At 39.0% G+C, this 25809-nt stretch overlaps 1 protein-coding gene across 1 annotated transcript in view; it reads left to right on the top strand.

Annotated features, from left to right (window-relative positions):
• RAB2A (RAB2A, member RAS oncogene family) overlaps positions 1 to 25424 on the top strand; it is an 88085-nt gene extending 62661 nt beyond the window's left edge. Inside the window, exons 7-8 of the mRNA XM_010346046.3 lie at positions 22014 to 22082; positions 24087 to 25424. Of these exons, the coding sequence (XP_010344348.1) occupies positions 22014 to 22082; positions 24087 to 24182 (165 nt within the window). The 3' untranslated portion in view covers positions 24183 to 25424. The remainder of the gene's footprint in view (positions 1 to 22013; positions 22083 to 24086) is intronic.
• Positions 25425 to 25809: the final 385 nt, after the last annotated feature.

Consider the following 25809-nt stretch of genomic DNA (forward strand, 5'->3'; position numbering starts at 1 on the left):
TAAAAATAAAAATTCATCAGAAGAGGCCTCCCAAGCACCATAAAATATGAATATTAGAATATGGAAAATGGCTATGGAAGCTTAATGGTGTTTTTATGAATTCTTAAAGAATACAGATTTTCTTTTTCAAATTGTTAAATTTTTGCTCATAGGACTTTTTCACAAGAGCTCTTTATGATGTCGCATTTCTGCAGAGTGCAAATTTTTGTACAGATAGTTCCCTCCATATATGTTTAGCATATACCTAACAAATAATAATTAATGTTGAGATTTTTATTATGCATAAACTTTCTTTTTTTTCTTTTTTGAGATGGAGTATTGCTCTCATCCAGGCTGGAGTGTGTTGGCAAAATCTCAGCTTGCTGCAATCTCCACCTCCCAGGTTCAACCGATTTCTCCTGCCTCAGCCTCCTGAATAGCTGGAACTACAGGCGCACCACCATGTCTGGCTAATTTTTTGTATTTTTAGTAGAAACAGGGTTTCACTGAGTTGCCCAGGATGGTTTCAAACTTCTAAGCTCAAGTGATCCGCCCACCTTGGCCCCCCGAAGTGCTTGGGGTCACAGGCATGAGCCACTGTGCCCAGGGTATTATGCATAGACTTCTTAATTATATTCTCAGAAGTAGCTAAAGATGAAATTGTACTAATTTTTTTTTTTTTTTTTTTTTTTTTTTTTTTAAGAAAAGGCAGCTAAGCTATATGGAATAAGAAAGTCCGGGTTAGAAGCTAAACAAAACAAACCACATTCATCCACGATGTCTGCGTGTCAGATTTTTAACTAAAAGGCTCTTTTAGGGCAATACACATTTATATTAGCTTATTTTTCTATATCATTTATATCAAAGCATTTTGGTAGGCTCACAGTGAAGTTGATGGAGTTGGTGTTAAGCCTAAATGTTTTATTTTGTTTTTTTAAGACGGGGTCTTGAGATCTGACACCCATGCTGGGGTACAGTGGTTCAAACATGGCTCTCTGTAGCCTCAACCTCTTGGGCTCAAGTGATCCTCCTGCTTCAGCCTCCCAAGTAACTGGGAAGACAGGTGTGTGCCACTATGCCCAGCTAATTTTTTTGTTTTTTATAGAGACAAAGTCTTGCCATGTTGCCCAGGCTGGTCTCAGACTCTGGAATTCAAGATATCCTCCCACCTCAGCCTCCCAATGTGCTGGGATTACGGGCTCAAGCCACTGTGCCTGGACAGGCCGCTGTTTCAAATTAATCAGTATTATCACTTTAAAAAGTAAACCCTTATACACATCATCTAGTTTTAGAAGTTATCACCATGTAGACATTTTGAGTCTTATATCCCATTTGTTGAGCAAATGCCAGAAATATTTTTACCTATAAATACTTCAGCATAAGTAATTTTTAAAAATATAACAGTACCTGCCAGGTGTGGTGGCTTATGCCTATAATCCCAGCACTTGGGCGGCGGAGGCAGGTGGATCACGAGGTCACGAGATCAAGACCATCCTGGCCAACATGGTAAAACCGCATCTCTACTAAAAATATAAAAATTATGTGGGCATGATGGCAGGCACCTGTAGTCCCGGCCACTCAGGAGGTCAAGGCAGGAGAATTGCTTGCCGGAGGCAGAGGTTGCAGTGAGCCGAGATCGCGCTACTGCACTCCAGCCTGGTAATCAAGCGAACCTCCATCTCAAAAAATAAGTGTGTGTGTGTGTGTGTATATATATATATATATCACACAATACCATTATCATACATAACTTAGCAGTAATTCCTTAATATCTAATATCAAGTCTTAATGTCATCCCTTTTATTTCATTCAACAAGTAATATTGGAAAACAAGTATTTAGTTTTTTTTATTCGGGATCAGAGAAGACTAACAAAAGGATTTCTTCCACCTTAGAGAAGTAGGAAGGAGGAGTACTAAACCAACACTTATTTAGTATCTGCCATTTGACAGGCATTCACCATCAGTTCCTAGGGCAGGAGAGCCAAAACCAAACTATGAAGCTGAAAAATTACCATACACTGTCTTAAAGCAAGAATTATCCTGCAGAATTAGATTCAGGGAGGTAAATGTTAGGCATGAATGGCCCATCGATTATGGATCAGCTTGTCCCTTGGATTTGGAACAAACAGCAATTACAGTACTTATGGGGAAGTTTGTTCTATGTTTTTTTTGCTTTTCAAGGGCTCAGATTTGCCTAACTATGCCATCCTGTTGTTCCTTAGAAGAATAAGCAAAGCTCTATGAGAGAGGCGGTTTAGCACAGTGGATAGAAACTGACCATGAGCTCAGACAGGAATCTATCCCCAGCTTGGTCTCTGGAGGACTCTTTTCTATGAGAGCTGATTGTGTGATGGGGTAAGAATAAGGCAGGTATTCTAATGACACATCCCAGTTGTCTAGTGACAATGGTGGTTGGTGTTGGAACAATTCAGAGAAGGTCATCCTCTTTTTTATAATCTGTTGAAAATTACTCAACATCGCAGCTGATCCTTGGCACTGATGTGTAGAGAAATTTTAATGCACAGAGAACTCTCTTAAAAGGTTTTTTAAAATACAAACTATTTAAAGATAATTATGTTAGAAGATAGAATGACTTATACAAATGCCAGTATTCTGATGAGTGTGCCATCTGACTGTGGGTTCTTTTTAAAAATTGGAGACTATTATTATTTGTTAAGGTTAAATATAAATGGCACATTGATGATGTTTAGAACTAGACCTGTTTTCTTTTGATGTTGTGCTGTACTCTGTGTATACATTTTAATCAAGACCCAGTTCCTGTAATACAAGTGGACACTATGAAGTTTAACTGTTACAGTTATCTATAAAGGATTGAATAATTTACAGCGTAAAATAACAGCAGCTTTATTCCAGCACTAGCTGTGTTGTTGCTGGAAATAGATTTACTATTAATCTGTAGATTTCCAATTTACTATTAATCAGCTTTATGATTTCATTTCAGACGGATCTGTTGAGGGGGAAAAGGGGTAGCATGATGTTAGAGATAAGTGAATGCAAAAGATAGCTCTTCAGAACACAGAATTATCTGGTCCAAAATGTCAGCTGTATTGAGATTGAGAAACACTGAATTATTTTAATAAAACACAGTTCAACTCAAGGAAATGAAGCACCCATTCATAATACATGAATCTTCTTTATTCACTTAGTAATATGAGGGATGGTGCTATGATTTTAATATTAAAAATGAGTCCAAATGCTGTGGCTTATGCCTGCAATCCTGGTACTTTGGGAGGCTGAGGCAGGAAGATCACTTGATGCCAAGAGTTCGAGTCCAGCCTGGCCAACATAGCAAGACCCTATCTCTATTTTAAAAGACAAAGAGAGGGAGAGGGAGAAGGAGGAGAAGAAGAAAGAAAAGAGAAAAGGAAAGAAAGGAAAAGAAGAAAGATGCTAGATTGATAGGTAGATAGAGTTTGGATCTGTGTCCCTGACCAGATCTCATGTCAAATTCTAATCCCCGATGTTTATATTGGGGCCTGGTGGGAGATGATTAGATCACAGGGGCAGTTTCTTTTGAATGATTTAACACCATACTGCTTGGTGCAGGTCTCATGATATTAAGTTCTTGTGATATCTGATTGTTTAAAAGTGTGTAGCACCTCCGCCATCTTCTTTTTTCTCCTGCTCTAGCCATATGAAGTCCCTTGCTCCCCCTTTGCCTTCTGCCATGATTGTAAGTTTCCTGAGGCCTCTTCAGAAGCTGAGCAGATACTAACATCGTGTTTCCTGTACATCCTGCAGAACCGTCAGCCAATTAAATGCCTTTTCTTTATAAATTACCCAGTCTCAGATATTTCTTTTTTTTTTTTGAGACGGAGTTTCACTCTTGTTACCCAGGCTGGAGTGCAATGGCATGATCTCGGCTCGGCGCAACCTCCGCCTCCTGGGTTCAGGCAATTCTCCTGCCTCAGCCTCCTGAGTAGCTGGGATTACAGGCACGTGCCACTATGCCCAGCTAATTTTTTGTATTTTTAGTAGAGACGGGGTTTCACCATGTTGACCAGGATGGTCTCAATCTCTTGACCTCATGATCCAGCCACCTCGGCCTCCCAAAGTGCTGGGATTACAGGCTTGAGCCACCGCGCCTGGCTAGATATTTCTTTATAGCGATGGGAGAAAGGACTAATACAGAAAATTAGTACTGAAGAGTGGGGCTTTGCTATAAAGATACCTCAAAATGTGGAAATGACTTTGGAACTGGGTAATGGGCAGAGGTTGGAAGAGTGTGGAGGGCTCAGAAGATGAGGAAAAATTTGGAACTTCCTAGAGACTGCTTGAATTGTGACCAAAACGCTGATAGGGATGTGGACAATGAAGTCCAGGCTGAGGAGGTCTCAGATGGAAATGAGAAACTTATTGAGAACTGGAACAAAGGTCACTTTTGTTACGCTTTAGCAAAGAACCTGGCTGCATTGTGCCCCTGCCTTAGGGACCTGTGAAACTTTGAACTTGAGAATGACGATTTAAGGTATCTGGTAGAAAAATCTCTAAGTGACAAAGCAGTCAAGATGTAACCTGGCTACTTCTAATAGCTTGTCTCATGTGAGCAGAGAAATGACCTGAAACTGGAACTTACATTTTTTTTTTTTTGAAAGAAAGGAAGGAAGGAAGGAAAGGGGAGGGAGGGAGAGAGAGAGAGAGAGGGAGAAAAGAAAGAAAAAAGAAAAGGAAAAGAGAAAAAGAAAAGAAAGAGAAAGAGGGAGAAAGAATGGGAATCTTGCTCTGTTGCCCAGGCTGGAATGTAATGGTGTAATCATAGCCCAGTGCAGCCTCAAACTCCTCACCCAGGCCCCACGCCTCCACCTCAGGCTACCCTACCAAGTATCTGAGACTACAGGCATGCACCTCTGTGCAAGCTAATCTAAAATAAAAATTTCATTTTCCTTTTTTTTTTTTTTGAAAACTGTTTCCTAAAGTGACTATCATATTTTGTATTTCCACCAGAAACATGAGTTTTGCTCCAGTTGTCCCACATATTCACCAGCATGTTGTATTATCAGTTGTTTTATTTTAGCAATTCTAAAAGGTGTATAGTAGTGTCTTAATTTGATTTTATTTTGCACTTCCCTAATGAGCTGTGATGCTGAGTATCTTTTTTTGTAATTATTTTAATTTAATATAAATTAAATTAAACATTTAATTTCTCAGTTGTATTAATTACGTGTCAGAGGCTCAAAGGCCACATGTAGTTAGTGGCTATTTTATTGGATGGCGTAGATTATCAAACATTTCCTTTATTGCAGAAACTTCTGCTAGACAATAGGATGCCTTAGCTAAAGTCATGAGTTCATTCACATCAGAATTCATGGCCAATCTTCAGTAGGAATAGAGCAATTTTATAAGACTATAACATTTAGTCCTAAAGCATTCAAAGTCCAATTTTCTCATTCCATTTTACAGTTACAAATTTCTCTAGTTCTGATTTAAAAATAACCTGACCATATTTACTATCTCCCTAACTAAGCTGGAAGCCTTTTAAGAATGGGGCCACTTTTTATCCAATTTGCCAGTCTGTGTCTTTTGATTGGGGCATGTAGTCCATTTACATTTAGGGTTAATATTAGTATGTATGAGTTTGATACTGCCATTTAAAGCTAGCTGGCTGTTTTGCCCATTAGTTGATGCAGAGTGTTCATTATGTTGATGCTCTTTACCTTTTGGTATGTTTTTAGAGTGGGTGGTACTGGTTGTTCCTTTCTATGTGTAGTGCCTCTTTCAGGAACTCTTGTAAAGCAGGCCTGGTGGTGATGAAATCTCTGAGTACTTGCTTGTTCACAAAGGATTTTATTTTTCCTTCACTTATGAAGCTTAGTTTGGCTGGATATGAAATTCTGGGTTGAAAGTTCTTTTCTTTAAGGATGTTGAATATTGGCCCCCACTGTCTTCTGGCTTGTAGGGTTTCTGCTGAGAGATCTGCTGTGAATCTGATGGGCTTCCCTTTGTAGGTAACCCAACCTTTCTCTCTGGCTGCCCTTAGCATTTTCTCCTTCATTTCAACCCTGGTGAATCTGAGGATTATGTGCTTTGTGGTTACTCTTCTTGAGGAATATCTTTTTGGTGTTCTCTGTATTTCCTGGACTTGAATATTGGCCTGCGTTGTTAGGTTGGGGAAGTTTTCCTGGATAATATCCTGAAGAGTATTTTCCAGCTTGGATTCATTCTCTTCGTCACATTCAGGTACACCTATCAAACGTAGATTAGGTCTTTTCACATAGTCCCATATTTCTTGGAGACTTTCTTCATTCCTTTTTACCCTTTTTTCTCTAATCTTGCCTTCTCGTTTTATTTCATTGAGTTGATCTTTGACCTCTGATATCCTTTCTTCTGCTTGGTCAATTCGACTGTTAAAATTTGTGCATGCTTTGCAAAGTTCTTGTGTTTTTCAGCTCCATCAATTCATTTATATTCCTCTCTAAGTTGTCTATTCTTGTTAACATTTCATCAAATCTTTTTTCAAGGCTCTTAGTTTCTTTGCATTGGGTTAGAACATGTTCTTTTAGCTCACAGAAGTTTCTTATTAGCCACCTTCTGAAGCCTGATTCTGTCAATTCATTACACTCATTCTCCATCGGCCTTGTTCCCTTGCTGATGAGGAATCGTGATCCCTTGTAGGAGGAGAGGCATTCTGGTTTCGGGTGTTTTCGGCCTTTTTGCACTGGTTTCTTCCCATCTTTGTGGATTTATCCACCTGTCGTATTTGTAGTTGCTGTCTACAAAGGTTGGGTTTCTTTGAGTGGACGTCCAGTTTGTTGATAATGAAGTTATTTCTGTTTCTTAGTTTTCCTTCTAACAGTCTAGACCCACTGCTGTAGAACTGCTGAAGTCCACGCCAGGCCCTGCTTGCCTGGAGATCACCTGCAGCAGCTGCAGAACAGTAAGGGTTGCTACCAGTTTCTTCTTCTGCTATCTTTGTCCCAGAAGGATACCTGCCAAATGTCAGTCTGAGCTCTCCTTGATGAGGTGACACTTTGGGTATACGGGGGCCAGGGAGCTCTTTGAGGAGACAGTCTGTCCTTTATAGGAGCTCAAGTGCTGAGCCGAGAGCTCCATTCGTTCAGAGCTGCTGTGTGATTTCCCGTGTGGCGACCCACTACGCTGGCTGAAACAGGGGTGCCGAGATTCACAGTACATTTTTGCCTGGGAATCTTCTGGCCTGGCTCGCTGTTTCAGTCCCCTTTTTAATCAGTTGAATGGGTGACTCTGCCTTCCTGGAGCTCCATTCACCAGCCAAAAGGATACCCCGTCCCCTGTATTTTGTATTGAGAACCGCCGCGCCAGCCAAAAGAGTCATACTGGCGACCTGTGGGGCTCCTTCGCCTGGGAATCTCCTGGTCTGTGGGCAATAAAAATCTGTCTGGAAATGCGGCGTCTACTCACTCTCTGCGCTTTCACTGGGAGCTGCAATCCTGAGCTTCTCCTAATCGGCCATCTTGGATCTCTCTCACCAAAAATCAGAACTTACATTTAAAGGGAAAGCAGAGCATAAAAGTGATAAATTTGTAGCCCGGCCATGTGGTAGAAAAGAAAAGCCCATTTCAGGGGAGGAATTCACACAGGCTGCAGAAATTTGCTTAAGTAAAAAGGAACCAAATGCTAATAGCCATGACAATGGAGAGAAGGCTTAGAAGGCATTTCAGAGACTTAACAGGTACGCCTGCCATCACAGGTCCAGAGGCCTAGGAAGGAAGAATGGATTTGTAGGCTAGGGCCAGGGTCAGGGCCCCACCACCCCGCGCAGTTTCATGACACTGTTCCCTGCATCCCAGCCTCTTTAGCTCTAGCTGTTGCTCAAAGGGGCCCAAGTGCAGCTCAGGCAACTGTTTTAGAGGGTGTTAGCCAGAAGCCTTAGCAGCTTCCATGCAGTGGTAAGCCTGCAGGTGCACAGGGTGTAAGAGTTGAGGCTTGGGAACCTCCACCTAGATTTCAGAAAATGTATGGAAAAGCGTAGATGTTGAGGCAGAAGCCTACTGCAGGTGCAGAGCCCTCACAGAGAACCTCTACGAGGGCAAGGCAAAGGGGAAATGTAGGATTGGTGCTCCACATAGAGTCCCCAGTGGGGCACTGCCTAGTGGAGCTGTAAGAAGATGGCCGCTGTCCTCCAGACCCCAGAATGGTAGATAACACCAACAGTTTGCAGCCATCACTTGGAAAAGGCACAGGCACTCAGTACCAGCCAGTGAGAGCAGCGGTGGGGTCTGAACCCTGCAAAACCACAGTGGTGGAGCTGCCCAAGGCCTTGGGAATGCACCTCTCACACCACTGTGCCCTGGACGTGAGACATAGAGTCAAAAGATTATTTCGGAGCTTTAAGTTTTGATGACTGCCCTGCTTGGTTTTGAACTTGTGTGGCACCTGTAGCCCCTTTCTTTTGGCTGATTTTTTTTGGGGGGGCAGGAATGAGTATTTACCCAATGCGTATACCCCCATTGTGTCTTGGAAGTAACTTTTTTTTTTTACATGCTCATAGGCAGAAGGGACTAATAATATACATATCAAATGCTTCATTTCAGGCTGGGTGCGGTGGTTCATACTCGTAATTCCAGCACTTTGGGAGACCAAGCTGGGCAGATCACCTGAGATCAGGAGTTCAAGACAGGCTTGACCAATATGGTGAAACCCCATCTCTACTAAAAATACAAAAATTAGCTGGGCATGGTGGCTTCCGCCTGTGTCCAGGCTACTCAGGAGGCTGAGACAGGAGAATTGCTTAAACCAGCGAAGCAGAGATTGCCTTGAGCCAAGATTGCACCATTGCGCTCCAGCCTGGGCGACAGAGTGAGACTCCATTTCAGGGGGGAAAAAAATGCTTCATTTCAGTGATGCCCTGAGCAAGGAGGAAGTAAAGACTTATAGGCAATAGAGACTAATACATATATATAAAATGCTTCATTTCAGAGATACCCTGAGCAGGGAGTGAGTAAAAACTAGGAAGAACTGTTAGGAAGTGGCACCACTTTTATTTTTAGAGCTGCCACTGACCTGTGAATTCTACAGTGAATACTCTTAAATGTTTTAGCATCTATCTAGATGATATTGGTTTCCAGATCCTTTAACTATATCTCTGATATTCCAACTGTTTTGATCTTTCCTGATTTATACTGCCTATCTTGCACTAGGATCCTAAATAAAATGGCACCCAAGGCAACACTTTGAAGTTTATTTCCAAAGAGCGTAAAAATAAAATGATACCCTAGTCTTCCTAAATTAAGTATTACTTAGAGGGAAGAATTTCTCAAGACAGGATATATATAGAGAGAGACTATCATATACTACATTCATAACGCTAATATATATCCACATAGATATTTATTGTACACACAAGTCATACTTGGAAAATCTGGATTAAATAAAAGTCGGCAACGTTTTTTAACAGTTGCCCAAGCTATACCTGGGTACTTTTGAGCCCAAGCTGGAGCTGTAGTGGCTGGGTTACACAAGCAGTGTCCTTGAGGCTATGCAGGGTGGTGGGACCCAGGCCTGGCTTATAAAACCATCCTTCCCTCCTAGGCTTCTTGGCTTGTGATTGGAGGGGCTCCTGTAAAGTCTCTGAAATGCCTAAAATTGGAATTGGCAAGGGCTGCATAAGCTTTCTTAACATACCATGGACTGATGTCTGTGTTATTTTGCTCACTCTCTTATTTCATGGTCGCATATATGTTGTGGTGGGGGCATGGAGACTACTTTTTTCTGAAGCTAAACTAAGAATGCCTCATAAGATTTTTTTTTTTCAGGTCAGTTGTCTTTTTTTTTTTAAAGATTTTTTTTGTAGAGACAAGGTTTCTCTAAGTCACCCAGGCTTGTCTCAAACTGTTGGGCTTAAGCAGTTCTCCCGCCTTGGCCTCCCTAAGTGCTGGGATTATAGCATGAGCCACCATGCCCAGCCTAAGTCAGTTGTCTTTTTGACCAGAGCTTCACAAATATTAGTGTATATACAAATCACCTAAGAATCCTGTTACAATGCAGATTCTGATTCAGTAGATCTGTGGTATGACCTGGGAGCTTGCATTTGTAACCGGCCCTCAACTAATGTAGCTATTGCTGATCCAGAGGTCACACTCTGAGGAGCTAGGGAGCCTGTGGAGGAATCCGGTTTGTTCTGTCACAGGAGAATCAGGCAGAGTGCTGTCTCCTCCCATCTCCTCAGAGACATTATTGCTTCAAACCATCTCATTATCTTCCCCCTTTCTTTCTCTATTGATTCTTGGCTTCCAGCATGTGATTAAGTTTCAACCATCTTTTAAAATAAAATCCTTTCACTCCATTTCTCCTGCATCTTTTTCTTCCTGGTTTCTGGTAAGAGCGGTCTCCATTTCCTTGTTCTTTTTCACACCCCTCTTCATGGTCTGACTTCTTCCACCATGGCCAAGGTCATCCTGGTCTTCCTAAAAATCACACCTAACAAATACTTTTCTGCGTGTTTTTTTGTTTGTTCGTTTGTTTTTATTTTTACTTTTAGAAAAAGTTCATTATAAAAAAGTAATTGCATGAAAGAAAGCTTGGAAAACAGAGAATAAGTAAAAGAATAATACAAAAAACATATCATGCATAATAGGTAAAGGCTAGAAGAAAATACATCAAAATGCTAACAGCAATCATGACTGTGTGGGCACTCAAAAAGCAAGATTTATACTTTTTTTTCCCTCCTGCTTTTCTATTCTTGGCTTAAACAGTCCTTTCGGAATATTTGATACTTTTGACTACTCTTCAATAAACTTCTTTCTTAGTGCCATGACACCATTTTCTCTCTCTCTCTCTCTCTCTCTCTCTCTCTCTCTCTTCCTCCCCTCCCCCCACTCCCTCTCTCCTCCTCTTCCTCCTTCTCCTTCTACCCCCACCCTCACTGGCCTTCCTCAGATTTTTTTTTTAACCAGTTTTTTCCTACTTTGAGATATCACTTAAGTCTGTTACTTCAGGTACCCTTTTAGACTGTAGGTTCAGCTCCACCCTGACAGCTGCCACCTAGACAATTCTCCCCAAGTGTTCTTCCCACTCTTCCAATTTAACATATCCAAACTGAGCTGATAGCCCTTCTCTATTCTAATCTGCAAATCTTCTGTATTCCATAGTGTTACTTCTCTTACCCCTTCACATTGATTTATTCAGTTAATACTTATCACTTTTCCTCTGTTACTGTTTCTAACTATTAAATATCTCTCCAAATTGTCTTCACTGTCATAATTGTAGCCTAATTGGACTTCTTGTCTTCATTTTTCAGTCCTTTACACTGTGACCTCTGGGATCATTCTAAAAATGAAGATTGAATGTCTCTCTGCAATTTTATGAAAACCATGCAGTGGTTCCCCACAGCTTCAGCATCAAACTCCTTAGCTTAGCATACAGGATGCTTTGACTCCCAACCCCCCACACCATGTGCTGCATAGTAAACTAAGAGTCGATCAGCTTCGCAGTGTTCTCTCCCTTTCTTCACAAAAAAGTATTCTCTGCACTTGAAATGACCATTTCCCTGAAGGATCAAGTCGGAAGGAAGGGCTCAAGTCCAGTCCCTCCTCTGGAGTGCATCTCGTGACACCAGCATGTGTTCCCTCCACCACCAGCCACCACACACAGTGTCTGTATTGACAGACTTTTTCATCTACTCATTCCTGTGTCATCCTGGGCATGAATTCACCTTAGCATGATATCATTGCACTTGTCATGTCAGCCCCACCATAGGGATAGAGTTCTTTGAAGACAGTTTTTATTTCTGCAACCCCAACAGTAGATAAGTTCGGATGAGTAAGTATGTATTTGCTCCAACCATGCTCTTCTTCCTTCAGTCTTTCATTCTCATTAGGCTTTGGTCCCACTTGTTACATGTAGGTGGAATTCTGTCCTAAACCTTATCTTTGCCCAAGTATTTTAAAACGAGATTTTAGAAAATCCAGATGAGGCTGGACATAGTAGCTCACACCTGTAGTCCCAGCACTTTGGGAGGCCGAAGTGGGCAGCTCAGTTGAGGCCAGGAGTTTGTGACCAGCCTGGACAGCATGGTAAAACTCCATCTCTATAAAAAATAGAAAAATTAACCAGTCACAGTGGGACATACCTGCTGCACTCCCAGTTACGAAGTAGGAGGATCACTTGAGCCCAGGAAGGCAAGGCTTCAGTGAACTGAGATCATGCCACTGCACTCCAGCTGGGGCAACAGAGGGAGACCCTGTGTCTTTTAAAAAAAAAAAAAAAAAAATCCAGATGAGCAAATTGGCCTCTCAACAGGTGCTTCTTCCTTCAGTAGCTGCCTGGAATCTTTGTGATTTGAAAAGGTCTTTTTAGATGGAGAGACATTCATGTCATAATGGCAGGCTAGGCAAAGTCCCCTTCCCAAAAGTCTTATGTTTATGCTGCTGAAGTACTTCTGTTGCTGAAATACTAGATACAACCGAGATGATAGCTGAAAATACAGCCAGCTAACCCTAAGACGGATTGCAGTAACCTACCAAGCCACCTAAACTGACAGGATCGGTGAATTTCTATGTCCAGAGAGAATGCATGACTTACTAAGACATTAGTAACTAGGAAGACTACCAGTTTCAAGGCCCCTTGCTAATACTTGCATTCTGTCTTGGTACTTAGTCTGTAGACCTCATTTGCATTGAGGGACCATCTTATCTTGTTTTGGGCTTTGTTGAAAGTGGTGGAAGGAGTATTTTTATGTAGCTATAATGAGGTTGTAAACTGAAAACTTTGTTGTCCCCTTAAGCCTACTCTGAGTGTTAAGGCCGTGAATGCATATCACAGGACTTCAGTGGAAATCTGACCCGCCCTTCCTTAGCAGTGTTCCAGTATCCCTCGAGGATAGCTTAGTTCAATAAATATTTACTACTCTCTTCTACATTTTGGAAGACTGGGCTGACTAGCATCAGCTTCTTCACCTCTGCTTTGGCCATCACCCTAGGGAACTTCATAGATAATCCAGACTCTGACTTTGAAAGTTGCATCCATTTTTGTACTTCTAAACCAGGGTGGTTAATCATTACCTAAGAAAATTATGCTAATAAATGCATGTCATACACTTACACACTTAGATTTAGCTGTAGCTTATATTCCCATATAGGTGCACAATTATATAGATTGCCAACTACCAAGACTTCCTAAGTATACAACATACTAGAATTCCACGTGTCTAAAAGAAATTTTCGTTCCATTTTTGAAAACTGATTTTCTTCCCTTGTAGTTTATTTCAATTCATAGTATACCCTTTCATCTCATCACTTAAACCCAAAGTGGAGTCATCCATAAACATATCACCATTTTACTCTGTCACTTACCAAGTCCTGTTAATTTCTTCACAGCGGATACTAGGTTTGAGCTTTGCCATTCGTTCTGGTTGCCACCATCTGAATTGGTCAGGCCCTCATTTCTTTCTTGGATTATTGCTCTGAACTCCTCACTAGTCTCCCTATGGCCAGCATCGCCCTCTTGTGATTTATTATCCAAACTCTCCTCTGATTTTGTCCCTCTCCTGCTTCCTACCTTTTCAGTGTTCCTCTGCCTATAAGGCCACTTCTCTAACTTCATCTGACATTCCTGTCTATCCGCAGCTTCCAACACAGTTGAGCTTAAAATCTGCTCCTCTGGCCAGAATGCCCTTCTTCCCCTCAATTTTCCTAACATATGGGTGGGAGCTTACCTATCTTTCAGGCCTACACTTGGAAGTGGTCATGCCACCTTACTCATCTAAGCAACTGAAGTTTTTCCTTCTACGTTCCCATTTTGGATTTGTGTCTTTCCTATATACCACATCGTTGAGTTTTAAAGAATTCATATTTACCTGAGTGTCCTTAGTGCCTGGTACAAATCAAGCACTCAGTAAGTGCTTATTAAATGGAAAAACTAAATTGCTAAGGAATTAAATGTTTTTATATTATCTCTGACAGAAAGTAGGAATAGGAATTTTTTAATTGAAAATACTTTAATAATTTACTTTTGAATATAAATAAGCATTCTGAGAGTAACTTGGAGTGAAATTTTTCTTTATAAGCTAAGTTTAAATCCATCACTTGAATTACAAAATGTTATTCATTGGTTCAGTATACTCAGTACTAAGGAGTAAAATACTGCAATAATTTTGATTTTTAAAACTATTAAGTTGACGTAGAAAACCAATTATTAACAATCTGTATTGCTGAGCTTTTGCTATGTTATGCTGCAGCAACAAACTCTAAAATAATAATTTTTTTTTTAAGTTCTGGGATACATGTGCTGAGCATACAGGTTTGTTACACAGGTATACAGGTGCCATGTTGGTTTGCTGCACCTGTCAACCCATCCTCTAGGTTTTAAGCCCCACATGCATTAGGTATTTGTCCTAATGCTCTCCCTCCCGTTTCCCTCATCCCCCGACAGGCTCCAGTGTGCGATGTTCCCTTCCCTGTGTCCATGTGTTCTCGTACAGTTCCTACTTATGAGTGAGAACATGTGGTTTTTGGTTTTCTAGGAACAGGAAATTCTTAAATGCCATGTTCCCCAAACTTTCTTAATTGAATATTTCTAGTATCTTCCTCCCTTTATTCTGTTGCTAAACTTAAGATTTGTTTAGGCTCCTTACTTTCCTTTAATTAGCATTGATATTGCTGATACTAATTTTTGTAAAGGTAGGAAAGAGACAAAAGATATAAATAATACAAATTTTATATACTTCCAAAAATAATCCTAGAAATTCAATATGATTTCTAGCTAAAAGGGTTTTAAAGGATGTAGGAAATATATGCTTTTTATGTATTTTAACTGCAACATGAAACAAATGAAAATTCCTTTGACCTGTATTAAAGATAATTGATCCTAATAAAGGAACAATATACATAGAAGAATATCAGATTCTGATCCTGCTTCTGCTATAATTGTATGTGGCCTTGGGAAAGTCATTTCTCCTTTTGCAGCTCAGTCATATCTACAAAATGAGAAAATTATACATTGTAGATTTAGCAGTGACTCTTTTCCTTCTAGTGAAACACAGAGACACTGCATAAGAAAAGTAACATCACAGCAACACTACTTTGGAACTGGTGATGCTCCAGAATGAGGCAGGGAAGAGGCAGAGAGAGGTTCTCCTTCCACAGGGCTGTCCCTACCCCCTATCTCATTTCAAAAGGTGGCCCCTGCAGAATTGCCTTGAAATACTATTTAAAAGCCACTTTATTGGGTGATGTATTAGTTTTTCTTCACTGACCCTAAATGAAGTAGAATCACAGAACTTGAAGAAGTCACAGAATTTGAAGGAGTTTCTTATCAAATTCTAGTCTGCTGTTCCTTTCACAGGATTCTCCTGTCTTTGCCCAATATCTAAGTTTTATCAAATATATTTTATTTTGGGGGGCTCACTGCATACATTGTATGTTGTCAATTCACTTTTTTTAAGGTTTAGCTCTATTTAATCAAGATACTTGAATTGACTATAGAGCATTGATCACCATTTCTCTCCTTAACTCTGTGGTGTCTGCAGGGCACATACTCACTGAGTACCGTACTCCCTTCTGTTGTTCCCCATGTGTCTTTGCAACCAAACGTTCATGCCAACAGCTGACACACATATTGAGTGCTTAATACTTGTCAAGCATGCTTTTCAGTGCTTTCCAGTAATCCTCCCAACAATCTATGAAGTCAGCTACATTTATCTTTCCTTTATTAGGATCACTTACCTTTAATACAAGTCAAAGGAATTTTAATTTGTTTTGTTTGTGTTGCAATTAAAATCGAACATAAAAAAGCACATACTTCCCACATTATCATCCTCATTTTACAGAGAGACTAAGCACTGTTTCCAGAGCAACACAGCTGATAAGAAGTGGCACTGGCTGGGCGCGGTGGCTCAAGCCTGTAATCCCAGCACTTTGGGAGGCTGAGGCGGGTGGATCACAAGGTCGAGAGATCGAGACCATCCTGGTGAACATGGTGAAACCCCGTCTCTACTAAAAATACAAAAAAATTAGCTGGGCATGGTGGTGCGTGCCTGTAATCCCAGCTACTCAGGAGGCTGAGGCAGGAGAATTGCCTGAACCCAGGAGGCGGAGGTTGCGGTGAGCCGAGATCGCGCCATTGCACTCCAGCCTGGGTAACAAGAGCAAAACTCCGTCTCAAAAAAAAAAAAAAAAAAAAAAAAAAAAAAAAAAGAAGTGGCACTGGGGTTTGAACCTGGAGAGCCTGATTCTAGAGCAGGCATCCCCAAACTAAGGCCCGAGGGCCGCCTGCGGCCCCCTGAGGCCATTTATCCGGCCCCCCGCCGCACTTCAGGAAGGAGCACCTTTTTCTTTGGTGGTCAGTGAGAGGAGCACAGTATGTGGCGGCCCTCCAACGGTCTGAGGGACAGTGAACTGGCCTCCTGTGTAAAAAGTTTGAGGACGCCTGTTCTAGAGCCTCAGTAGTTCTGCTGATTTTTTTTTTTTTTTTTTTTTTTTTTTTTTTTTTTTTTTTTGAGACGGAGTTTCGCTTTTGTTACCCAGGCTGGAGTGCAATGGCGCCATCTCGGCTCACCGCAACCTCCGCCTCCTGGGTTCAGGCAATTCTCCTGCCTCAGCCTCCTGAGTAGCTGGGATTACAGGCACGCGCCACCGTGTCCAGCTAATTTTTTTTGTATTTTTAGTAGAGACGGGGTTTCACCATGTTGACCGGGATGGTCTCGATCTCTTGACTTCGTGATCCACCCACCTCGGCCTCCCATAGTGCTGGGATTACAGGCTTGAGCCACCGCGCCCGGCCAGTTCTGCTGATTTTTTAAGGTCTAACTTCATCTCACAAATACAGATTTTCTTGAAAGCAAAAGAAAGTTAACATTAATTTTCTTATTTACATACTTAAACAATTTCTTTCAAGAAATAGTGAAAACCTTTATAAATCAGTGTAGTGACTGCCTCATAAGTACTTAGTATGTATTGATTATTAACAACTGAGGCAAATGGGTACTTGTAATGTTCATAGCATTGACTTTCAGCAATTGAGAAGAAAATTAAACAACATTTTAGTTACGTCATATTTCTTAGTTCTAAGAGAAAACTTAAAGTGCCTTTTTATAAGATAACCCTGCTCTGTAGCATCTGCTCAAGATATTTAAACTGTCCAAAATACTGGTCTTACCTAATTTTTATCTTGCCACCAGGTGGCAGCATGTTACATAAGGAAGTAATTTAAATATTCTATTGAAGACCATTTATTTTCAATATTTTGTCTTAAAAACTGTCCAACCGTAATAAAATAGTATCCCATGTTCCCCTCTGCTTCTATTTTCCACAGTTGGTTTTGAAGGCCCTGTTAGCACGTTATCCATGATGTAGTGAGACCTGACTCAATCCTGCACTGCATTCACCTATCACTTAGTGCAGAAAGGTTTTTTCTTTCATATTTATGGAGATTTGACCCCTTGGGCTTAGTTTCTGCCAAATAAATGGTTTTATTCCTACCTAAATGGTTCCTGTTGTTCAGCAACAATAGTCCTCCTCATTTGTACCTTCCATGATACCTACAGAAGTTCTAAATGTGTTGCAGCAGTTTTTTTAATAATAAAGACAGGGTCTTACCACATTGCCCAGGCTGGTCTTGAACTCCCGGCCTCAAGCAGTCTTCCTGCCTAGGCCTTCCAAAGAGTGCTGGGATTACAGGTGTGAGCCTGGCCAGTGACAACAGTTTAATAGGTGCCCTTGGGTAAATATCAGTGATATGTAAGATACATATTAGTATGTGTATTCACTGAGTGTTTATTTGAATTACAACACATTTATAGTCTTTTGTGGTTATGTTTGTTTCAGGTGTGCTGTGGAAGTCCCTGAAATTTTGCCTTAAGTTTAGGTATTATCACAGTCATTCAGATTAATTGCTGCCAAACATTGAAAGATTAGTATTTGAGGTGGAAAGCAAGAGAATGAATGGCTAATGAAGAAAAGGAAGGTAAAGGACCGAACATGGCAGTTAAAGCATGGGGAAAAGGAAGGTCTAGTGGTAAAATGAGAGAGGCAGGCTTCTGATCTGGAACAGAGCACGCGCCACATGGGGAAGCAGGAGGACCACCAAATTCAGTTGGCTGCAGAGAAATCTGTTTACGCTTCATAATGGTAGATCTGCCTAGACATTGTTTCATGGTGCAAACAATGAAATCATTGAAACAAATGAAATCATTTGACATCAGTTTATCAGCAAATATTTTTTCCTGTTCTGAAATATGTTAGTTTTGCCTACTGCTTGCCCCTTACTGAAATCTTAAAAGAATTGCCCCCAAAGAGATGGTGTAAGTAAGCAAAAAGAAACCAGCATTTCCTGTAAGCCCACTGTACCCTGTATGTATTTCCTTGCTAAGGGTAATTGAGTTCAACAAAGGTGGTTTAAGTATCTATGCTGTTTTAGGTATTGTGCTAGAGATTCAAAACTACAGTATGTTTAGTATCTATAGATAAGGCATTTTTAAGGGAATAGCTTAACCGTTTAAATGAATTCTGTGAAGAACATTAGTACTGCCTTGAGATACTTACCAAGCAATACTAAAATGTATTTTTGTACATTATATATATATATATATATATATATATATATATATATATATATAATTCAATGGCCTAAAGATGGATTAGAAACATCTATACCTTAAAAAGTTTATGTATGGGATTGATATTTAATGAACAGTAAAATGATCAATTTTTTAAAATCCCAGCCAGTGTATTATATACATACATATTTGTTATCTTTTTGGAAATGTTTTGCAACTTAAATCGGGGAGATTTTATCTGTGACACCCAAGGCTCTTAGAAATTTTATTTGACCTCTCATAAGCCTTAGTATTTGGTTAATGTTGATTATGTTTAGGAACTCAGCAACTTCAAAGTTTGTAGCCACATATTGTGGGGTGTGTGTGTGTGTGTGTGTGTGTGTGCGCGCGCGCGCATGCACAAAGCCTAGTCTTACTGCAAATAGTCACATACTTTTAAAACAGGTATATTAATGTCTGCATTTATCATTCTGGGTTTCAAATGCAAAGGACTCATTAAAATTGGTCATTAATCACTTCGTAATAGATATTAAATATTAATATTTGTCATGAAGTATGTAAAATAACCCGTTTGTATAGTATCCTCTACAATATGCTCAGAGGGTAAAAAAATTTTTATTTTATTGCCTATAATATATAATCAGAGATTGAACGACCAAGTAAAGTAGCAATATCCCAGGACTATTAGTTATATTTTAGTTATAATGAAGTTGATTGCCTGCCTTTCAGATAAAAAATACTGTACATCCTCAGTTCATCTGCTACAACTATGCTTAAAAGTGCTTAGTAAAAGTATTCAGTACTATTTAGGTAATAAAATTATTAGTGACTTATGAAGTTTTATATAGCATCACTTTCTGAAGCCTGTTTTTAAAGTGATTTATTACCAGATGGGGAAAAAGGCAATTTTTACATAAATTGGCACATTTAATAACTTTTGTAGTATAAAAGTGCTTGTTTTTTATATGACGTTATAACTCACTTATGAGGCCTTGTACTTCAATCTAACGTTCTAGTGAAATGTGGGCATGTGGATGCTCCTTGAAGCACTTCCAGCCCTATGAATTTATGTATCTGTTGACTTCAGTATTTAGTTAGGTTGGTTTCTAAAGCCATCACGGTAATTGCCATGTTATTGGAAATAAAGTTAGGTTTTTCCTTATTTATAGGGATAACCTCAATTTTGAAGAATGTGAATCAATTCATACTTGGCTGAGAGCCAGTTCCCTCTTCACTTTAGCTCCAGCATATACATGGAAAGCACACTCGGCGTCCTAAGTGCCTTGTGAATCTGCAGTGATTAATTCTTCTCATTATTTTGCTGCAAATTCTCATGACCCTCTGTGATGATTCGATCAGCCACTTAGAGTTTATGCATATTCATATCTCTGTGCTCCTGCCGCAGACATTCAAATCTCCTTCACTGACTGGTGTGTGCTTGGTGCAGTAATTGAGCTGCAGTAGATTGATTACTCAGGGGAGCTGTAAGGCCTTTAAAGGTGAAAACATATCAGTCCTGTTAATTAGGAAACAAAAGCTCTGATGGCAAGTTCAGCAGTCAAATGTTTCCAGTGTAGAAAGATGAAAGGTATCATTTGTTCCTCTCCATGAATCCTGTTTACTTTTTAAACTTTGAATTAGGTCTGTAACAGTGGTAATGGAGTATAGCTTTCTTTTATGAATTTTTATAGAGTGCTAATTGAGGAGGACTTTATTTATTATATTGATTGGTACTGTTATCTGTGATCTGTCAAATCTGATAGTTTAGAACCTATTCAGAGTTTGTATGCCTTCTACAGCATTGGTAATATTTATATAAAATCTCTAAATATTTCACATAGAGAATGCTTATGTATAAATTTTGGTATTTATAGGTTTATTTTGGTCTCCAGTATTCTAACACTAGTTTTTTATTTTGACAATTTAATGGTATACTATGTGGGAAAAGCATGAAACTGTAACATGGCAAAGAAGTTGAGCTGCCTTTTATCTCTTTATCATAAACATCCTTTTTTCTCTCCTTCTTAAACTATATACTAAATAATACATTACTGGCCGGGATCACACCTGTAATCCCAGCACTTTGGGAGGCTGAGGCTAGCAGATCACAAGGTCCCAGAGATCAAGACCATCCTGGCCAACATGTTGAAACATCATGTCTACTAAAAATACAGAAAACTAGCTGGGCATGATGGCACGCGCCTGTAATCCCAGCTACTCAAGAGGCCGAGGCAGGAGGATTGCTTGAATGCAGGAGACAGAGGTTTCAGTGAGCCAAGATCGCGCCACTGCACTCCAGGCTGGTGACAGAGCAAGATTCCTTCTCAAAAAACAAACAAACAAAAAAACACAATAATACATTATCATGACCCAAAAAAAGGCCCTGTGTAGAACTGTATCCTCCAAAAGTAAGCTAGTTTTTACATGGAGGATTATGCAGTTTACTTAATAGAAATGTGTTTTTGTCATATGTGCTATTCTCATGTTCCAGTATTCTTTTTTTCTCTCATGGTCATGATGTTTTGAGATATAATTCCAATACCATAAAAGTGATCCTTTTAAAGTATACAGTTCATTAGCTGGACAAGGTGGCACACACCTGTAGTCCCAGCTACTCGGAGGCTGAAGTGAGACGATCACTTGAACCAGGAGGTGGCGGTTGCAATGAGCCGAGATCACACCACTGCACAGAGTGAAACCCTATCTCAAAAATCAGTCACTCAATCAATCAATTCAGTGGTTTTTAGTCTATTCACAAAGTTGTGCAACCATCACTACTTTCTAATTCCAGAACATTCTAGTCATCCCAAAAAGAAACCTCATACTCATTAGCATTCTCTCCCCATTTTCCTTTCCATCTAGCTTCTAGCAACCAGTAATCTACTTTCTGTCTCCATGGATTTGCCTATTGTGGACGTTTCATGTAAATGGAGTTGTGCTATTGTGGGCTTTTGTGTCTGCCTTCTTTGATTTAGCACAGTGTTTTCAAGGTTCATCCACGTTGTAGTATAAATCAATACTTCATTCCTTTTTGTGGCCAAATAATATTCTACTAATTGAATATCCCAAATTTTGTTTTTCATTGGTTGATGAGTATTTCTGTTGTTGGCACTTGTCGGCTCTTGTGAATAATGCTGTTTTCAATGCTAGTGAGCATGTGCATACATCCTTCTTGCTTTGTTCTTAATCTTAGGAGGAAGGCTTTCAGCCCTCGTCTTTGACTATGATGTTAGGTGTAGTTTTTCTTAGATGCCCTTCTTTAGATCGTTTGAGGAGTTCACCTCTATTTCTAGTTCGTCGAGTTTTTTTTATCATGAAATGTTGGATTTTGTCAAATGTTTTTTCTGTGTCTGTTGACGATCATGTGGGCTTGTTTATTAATAAAATGTATCACATCAATTCTTTATAATATATTAATATGATCTTTATTCTTTATTAATATATTACATCTATTGACTTTCATATGTTGAACATTATGATGTTCTATATGTAATGTTACTGCTTTGGTTTTATATAATATGAACCAATTTCTCTATATTTCAGGCATTTATTAATACAGCAAAAGAAATTTATGAAAAAATTCAAGAAGGAGTCTTTGACATTAATAATGAGGTATATACATAAAAATATTGTCAATATGAATTTAGAATTCACTTTTAATTACTGTTTGGATTTATTGTTTTATAATTTTTTTAATTCCTAAAATCAATCATGATAATCAGTTAACACCATTAGTTTACAGTCATCCAACTGAAAAATTGGTATATGTGGTATAATAGTTAAATATTTATGTTCTAGTAGAGCATCACTTTATGAAAATGGATTAAAGTAAGTGGCCCTATCCATTTATCGCAAACAATGCAAAATAATATAAATCCCCCAAAGAGAAAGGAAAACCCACTTTTATCCACATGTCCATATGGTGTCATCTGCTTTGGGAATAATTTTCTAGTATATAAATGCATGTACTGTGTAATAATGCAAGATGCTTTCTCTGTTGTCTGTAGGAAAGAGGGAAATACTAAATTTGGAAATGACTCCCAATATATAGCATAGCATGTTTTCAGGAGACTAAATTAATATAAATATAACTGGCATTTGGCATTGGGTTTTTTGCAATGTTATTTTGGTCCTGTTTTGGTCAACATGATTTGAATAAAATGTAAGGCTTTGAAGCATCTAATTCAGAGTGTTCACCAAAGAGCATCATTTGACCCACATCCCCAGTCTGCATTTATCTGTATTTATTTCAAAATGTTTATGTGGATATAGCATACTTACTTTTACATAAATGTTTTTGCCATTCTGTAATAAGACATCTGGCTTCTGAAAGAAAAGCCCTGGTTTCTCCCTAGTTGCAGTTAGAAAAGTATTGTGTTAGGAAACCATTACATATGTCTCTCTCATCCTGTGCATAAATGAGTCTCTCTGTTACTTCAGTAGTCTCTGCTAAAACAAACAGCAGTTTGCCTGAGGTTTCCAAAAAGTACATGATTCTCTCACTGTTTAATTTGGAGTAATGTAGTTTCTAAATCCTATCTTCTGTGCTTATATGGCAGTACTTCTCCAGTTAGTTTAAAGGTGACACCATTCAGAGAATAATGCCATATAAATTGAACAGTAATTGGGCCTCTATCTAAAAGGGCACATTCATTGTTTCTGTCTGGTTTCATATAGTAGCTGACTGCTTTACTGTGCCTTATGCGGCTTTGATTGTAATGTGCTGTCAGGAGCCAACAGGCCGTGCTATTTATTTGGCCTAATGCCAAGTCTGACTCCTTGATTCCTCAAGAAGTTGCTACCAGCCCAGAGGGGGCAAAACCAATGAGCCATAGGGCATGCTTTTTATTAAAGAGGAGTCAAAAGAGCGAAAAGAAACCACATCAGCTGCTGTCAATACTGAGCTAGTGCCAGAAACCCCAAGGCTACTACTGTTGCAGAACAACTGCCAAGCACTATAAATCTGAGATTTACTGTGACGTAAAGTTTCCTTAAGAGCTTAATTTCTGAAGCTACTGTATTACTTTTCTCAAAGTGTTGTATTTTTAGGTAAAATCCACTTGAGGGAGTGAGGGTTAAGACATAAGTGTGAGTTTGATGAATGAAAGAACTACTCTGTGTGTGGGTTCTTGGCAAGCTGCCATGTCTTTGGGGATCATAGAAATTATTGATGACACAGAACACTCATATGCCCTTAGCCTGTACAGCTGATTCAACATGGAACAGAAACACTGTCTAGAAAAAAGGTTTTACGTTGTATTAAAGCAGCATGGGCTTTGGATATTTTTGTCCTTTAAAGATGTCTTGCAATAATTATTTTAAATGATTTGTGCGTTATGAGAATTTCCTGAAAAGCAGCATTATCCAATTTCTGTTTACGCAGTACCTGGTATGATGAAGAATTATTTTCAGAAACATTTCCACAGTGTTTTTAAAAGGAAGGAACATTACTTAAGAGATACTGTTTTAATTGTTGCTAAAACCTTACTGTATTTTTCTCAATGCTTGATACAATTGTATTATTAAGAATTAAATGAGTTTTTTTAAGAATCTAGTTGAACTAGATTGTCTGGTCGTGTCTGGTCGTATTTATTGTTCTGTTCTCTTTTATTTCAGGCAAATGGCATTAAAATTGGCCCTCAGCATGCTGCTACTAATGCAACACATGCAGGCAATCAGGGGGGACAGCAGGCCGGGGGCGGCTGCTGTTGAGTCTGTTTTTGCTGTCTAGCTGCCCGACGCGGCCGACTCACTCACTCTTTCACCCTCTCTCCTCCTGCTCAGCTGAGACATGAAACTATTTGAAATGGCTTTATGTCACAGAAGACTTTAATCCTTCACATTCTTGTATAACTTTGAATAAATGGTTAATGTTCACTTAAAAGACAGATTTTGGAGATTGTATTCATATCTATTTGCATTTGATTTCTAGGTCAATTGATGTGATTATTTTTGTTAAATGTTGTCTTGTGCCCTTAACTACGAACTGAATTGTATTAAACACTACAAAGTCATCTTGAGTATTTTAAATTGGTTTGTGTAGTTAGGTTTCCCAACACCTGTGGTTACCTAATGTTTAATAATATAGAACTGTCCTCAAAAACTTTGTCAATTTTCAAGGCTATAAGGAAACAGACAGACTCTTTTAATTCTGTATTTATCATTTACTTTCTGTGTATATAGTTTAATAACCTGCTTGGGTGTAATTTGCCAAGCTTGAATTCTTTAATGCATTTGCATAAACTCTATACTGTTTAGAGCCTAAAGCTACAGAAGCATTGTTAGGAATTGCTTGGACACTGAATTTTAAACTTTTTGACATTGTTAACAAGCATGTTCATCTTTTCTTGTCACTAGTCCAAGAAAAATATGCTTAATGTATATTACTAAAGGCTTTGTATATGTTAACCTGTTTTAATGCCAAAAGTTTGCTTTGTCCACAATTTCCTTAAGACCTCTTCAGAAAAGGATTTGTTTGCCTTAATGAATACTGTTGGGGGCAGAAAAACACACAGTATAATGAGTGAAAAGGGCAGAAGCAAGAAATTCCTACATCTTAGCGACTCCAGGAAGAATGAGTATCCACATTTAGATGGCACATTATGAGGACTTTAATCTTTCCTTAAACACAATAATGTTTTCTTTTTTCTTTTATTCACATGATTTCTGAGTATATTTTTCATGCAGGACAGTTTTTCAACCTTGATGTACAGTGACTGTGTAAAATTTTTCTTTCAGTGGCAACCTCTATAATCTTGAAAATATGGTAAGCATCTTGTCTGTTTTGAAGGGGATATGACAGTAAATCTGTCAGATGGAAAATCCTGTTGCAAAGTAGAAAAGCTTTAGTAATTTACTCAGTGTGGTGGTTTTATCCTTTTTTTCTTTTTCTCCCTTGGTCTATAATGAAATTGTTATAGCAGTGCAAAATAAAATCCTATGTATAAAAATGTTCTTTTTTTATTATTATTATGACCACCTCTTTTTAAATGTATTTTTAATCCACTTACAGCTTTAACGTGTGTTTAAGCATGTGTTTTAAAAGGATCAGAATGTTTAACACTTACACTTTTTAAAAACTTTGCTAAAATGCAACAGATCTCACTATATTGAAATTCTTTTTATTGATGGTGTAAACAGTGTAAGCAAGTGTTTTCTACTCCTCAACTACCACAAAAGCACTTACACCTGAAAGAAAGCATAAAGAAGTTCTAACAACTACTTAGACTTTGCTCACTGCCTTCAACTTTCTACAGGTCTTCCCTGAAGATTCAGCAATACTCTGTCAAAAGTTTGACAGTACTTGTGGGAAATAACAAATGCTATCATAGTTTTGTTT

This window comes from Saimiri boliviensis, chromosome 15 (assembly GCF_048565385.1).
Source record: "Saimiri boliviensis isolate mSaiBol1 chromosome 15, mSaiBol1.pri, whole genome shotgun sequence".
Classification (NCBI taxonomy): Eukaryota; Metazoa; Chordata; class Mammalia; order Primates; family Cebidae; genus Saimiri; species Saimiri boliviensis.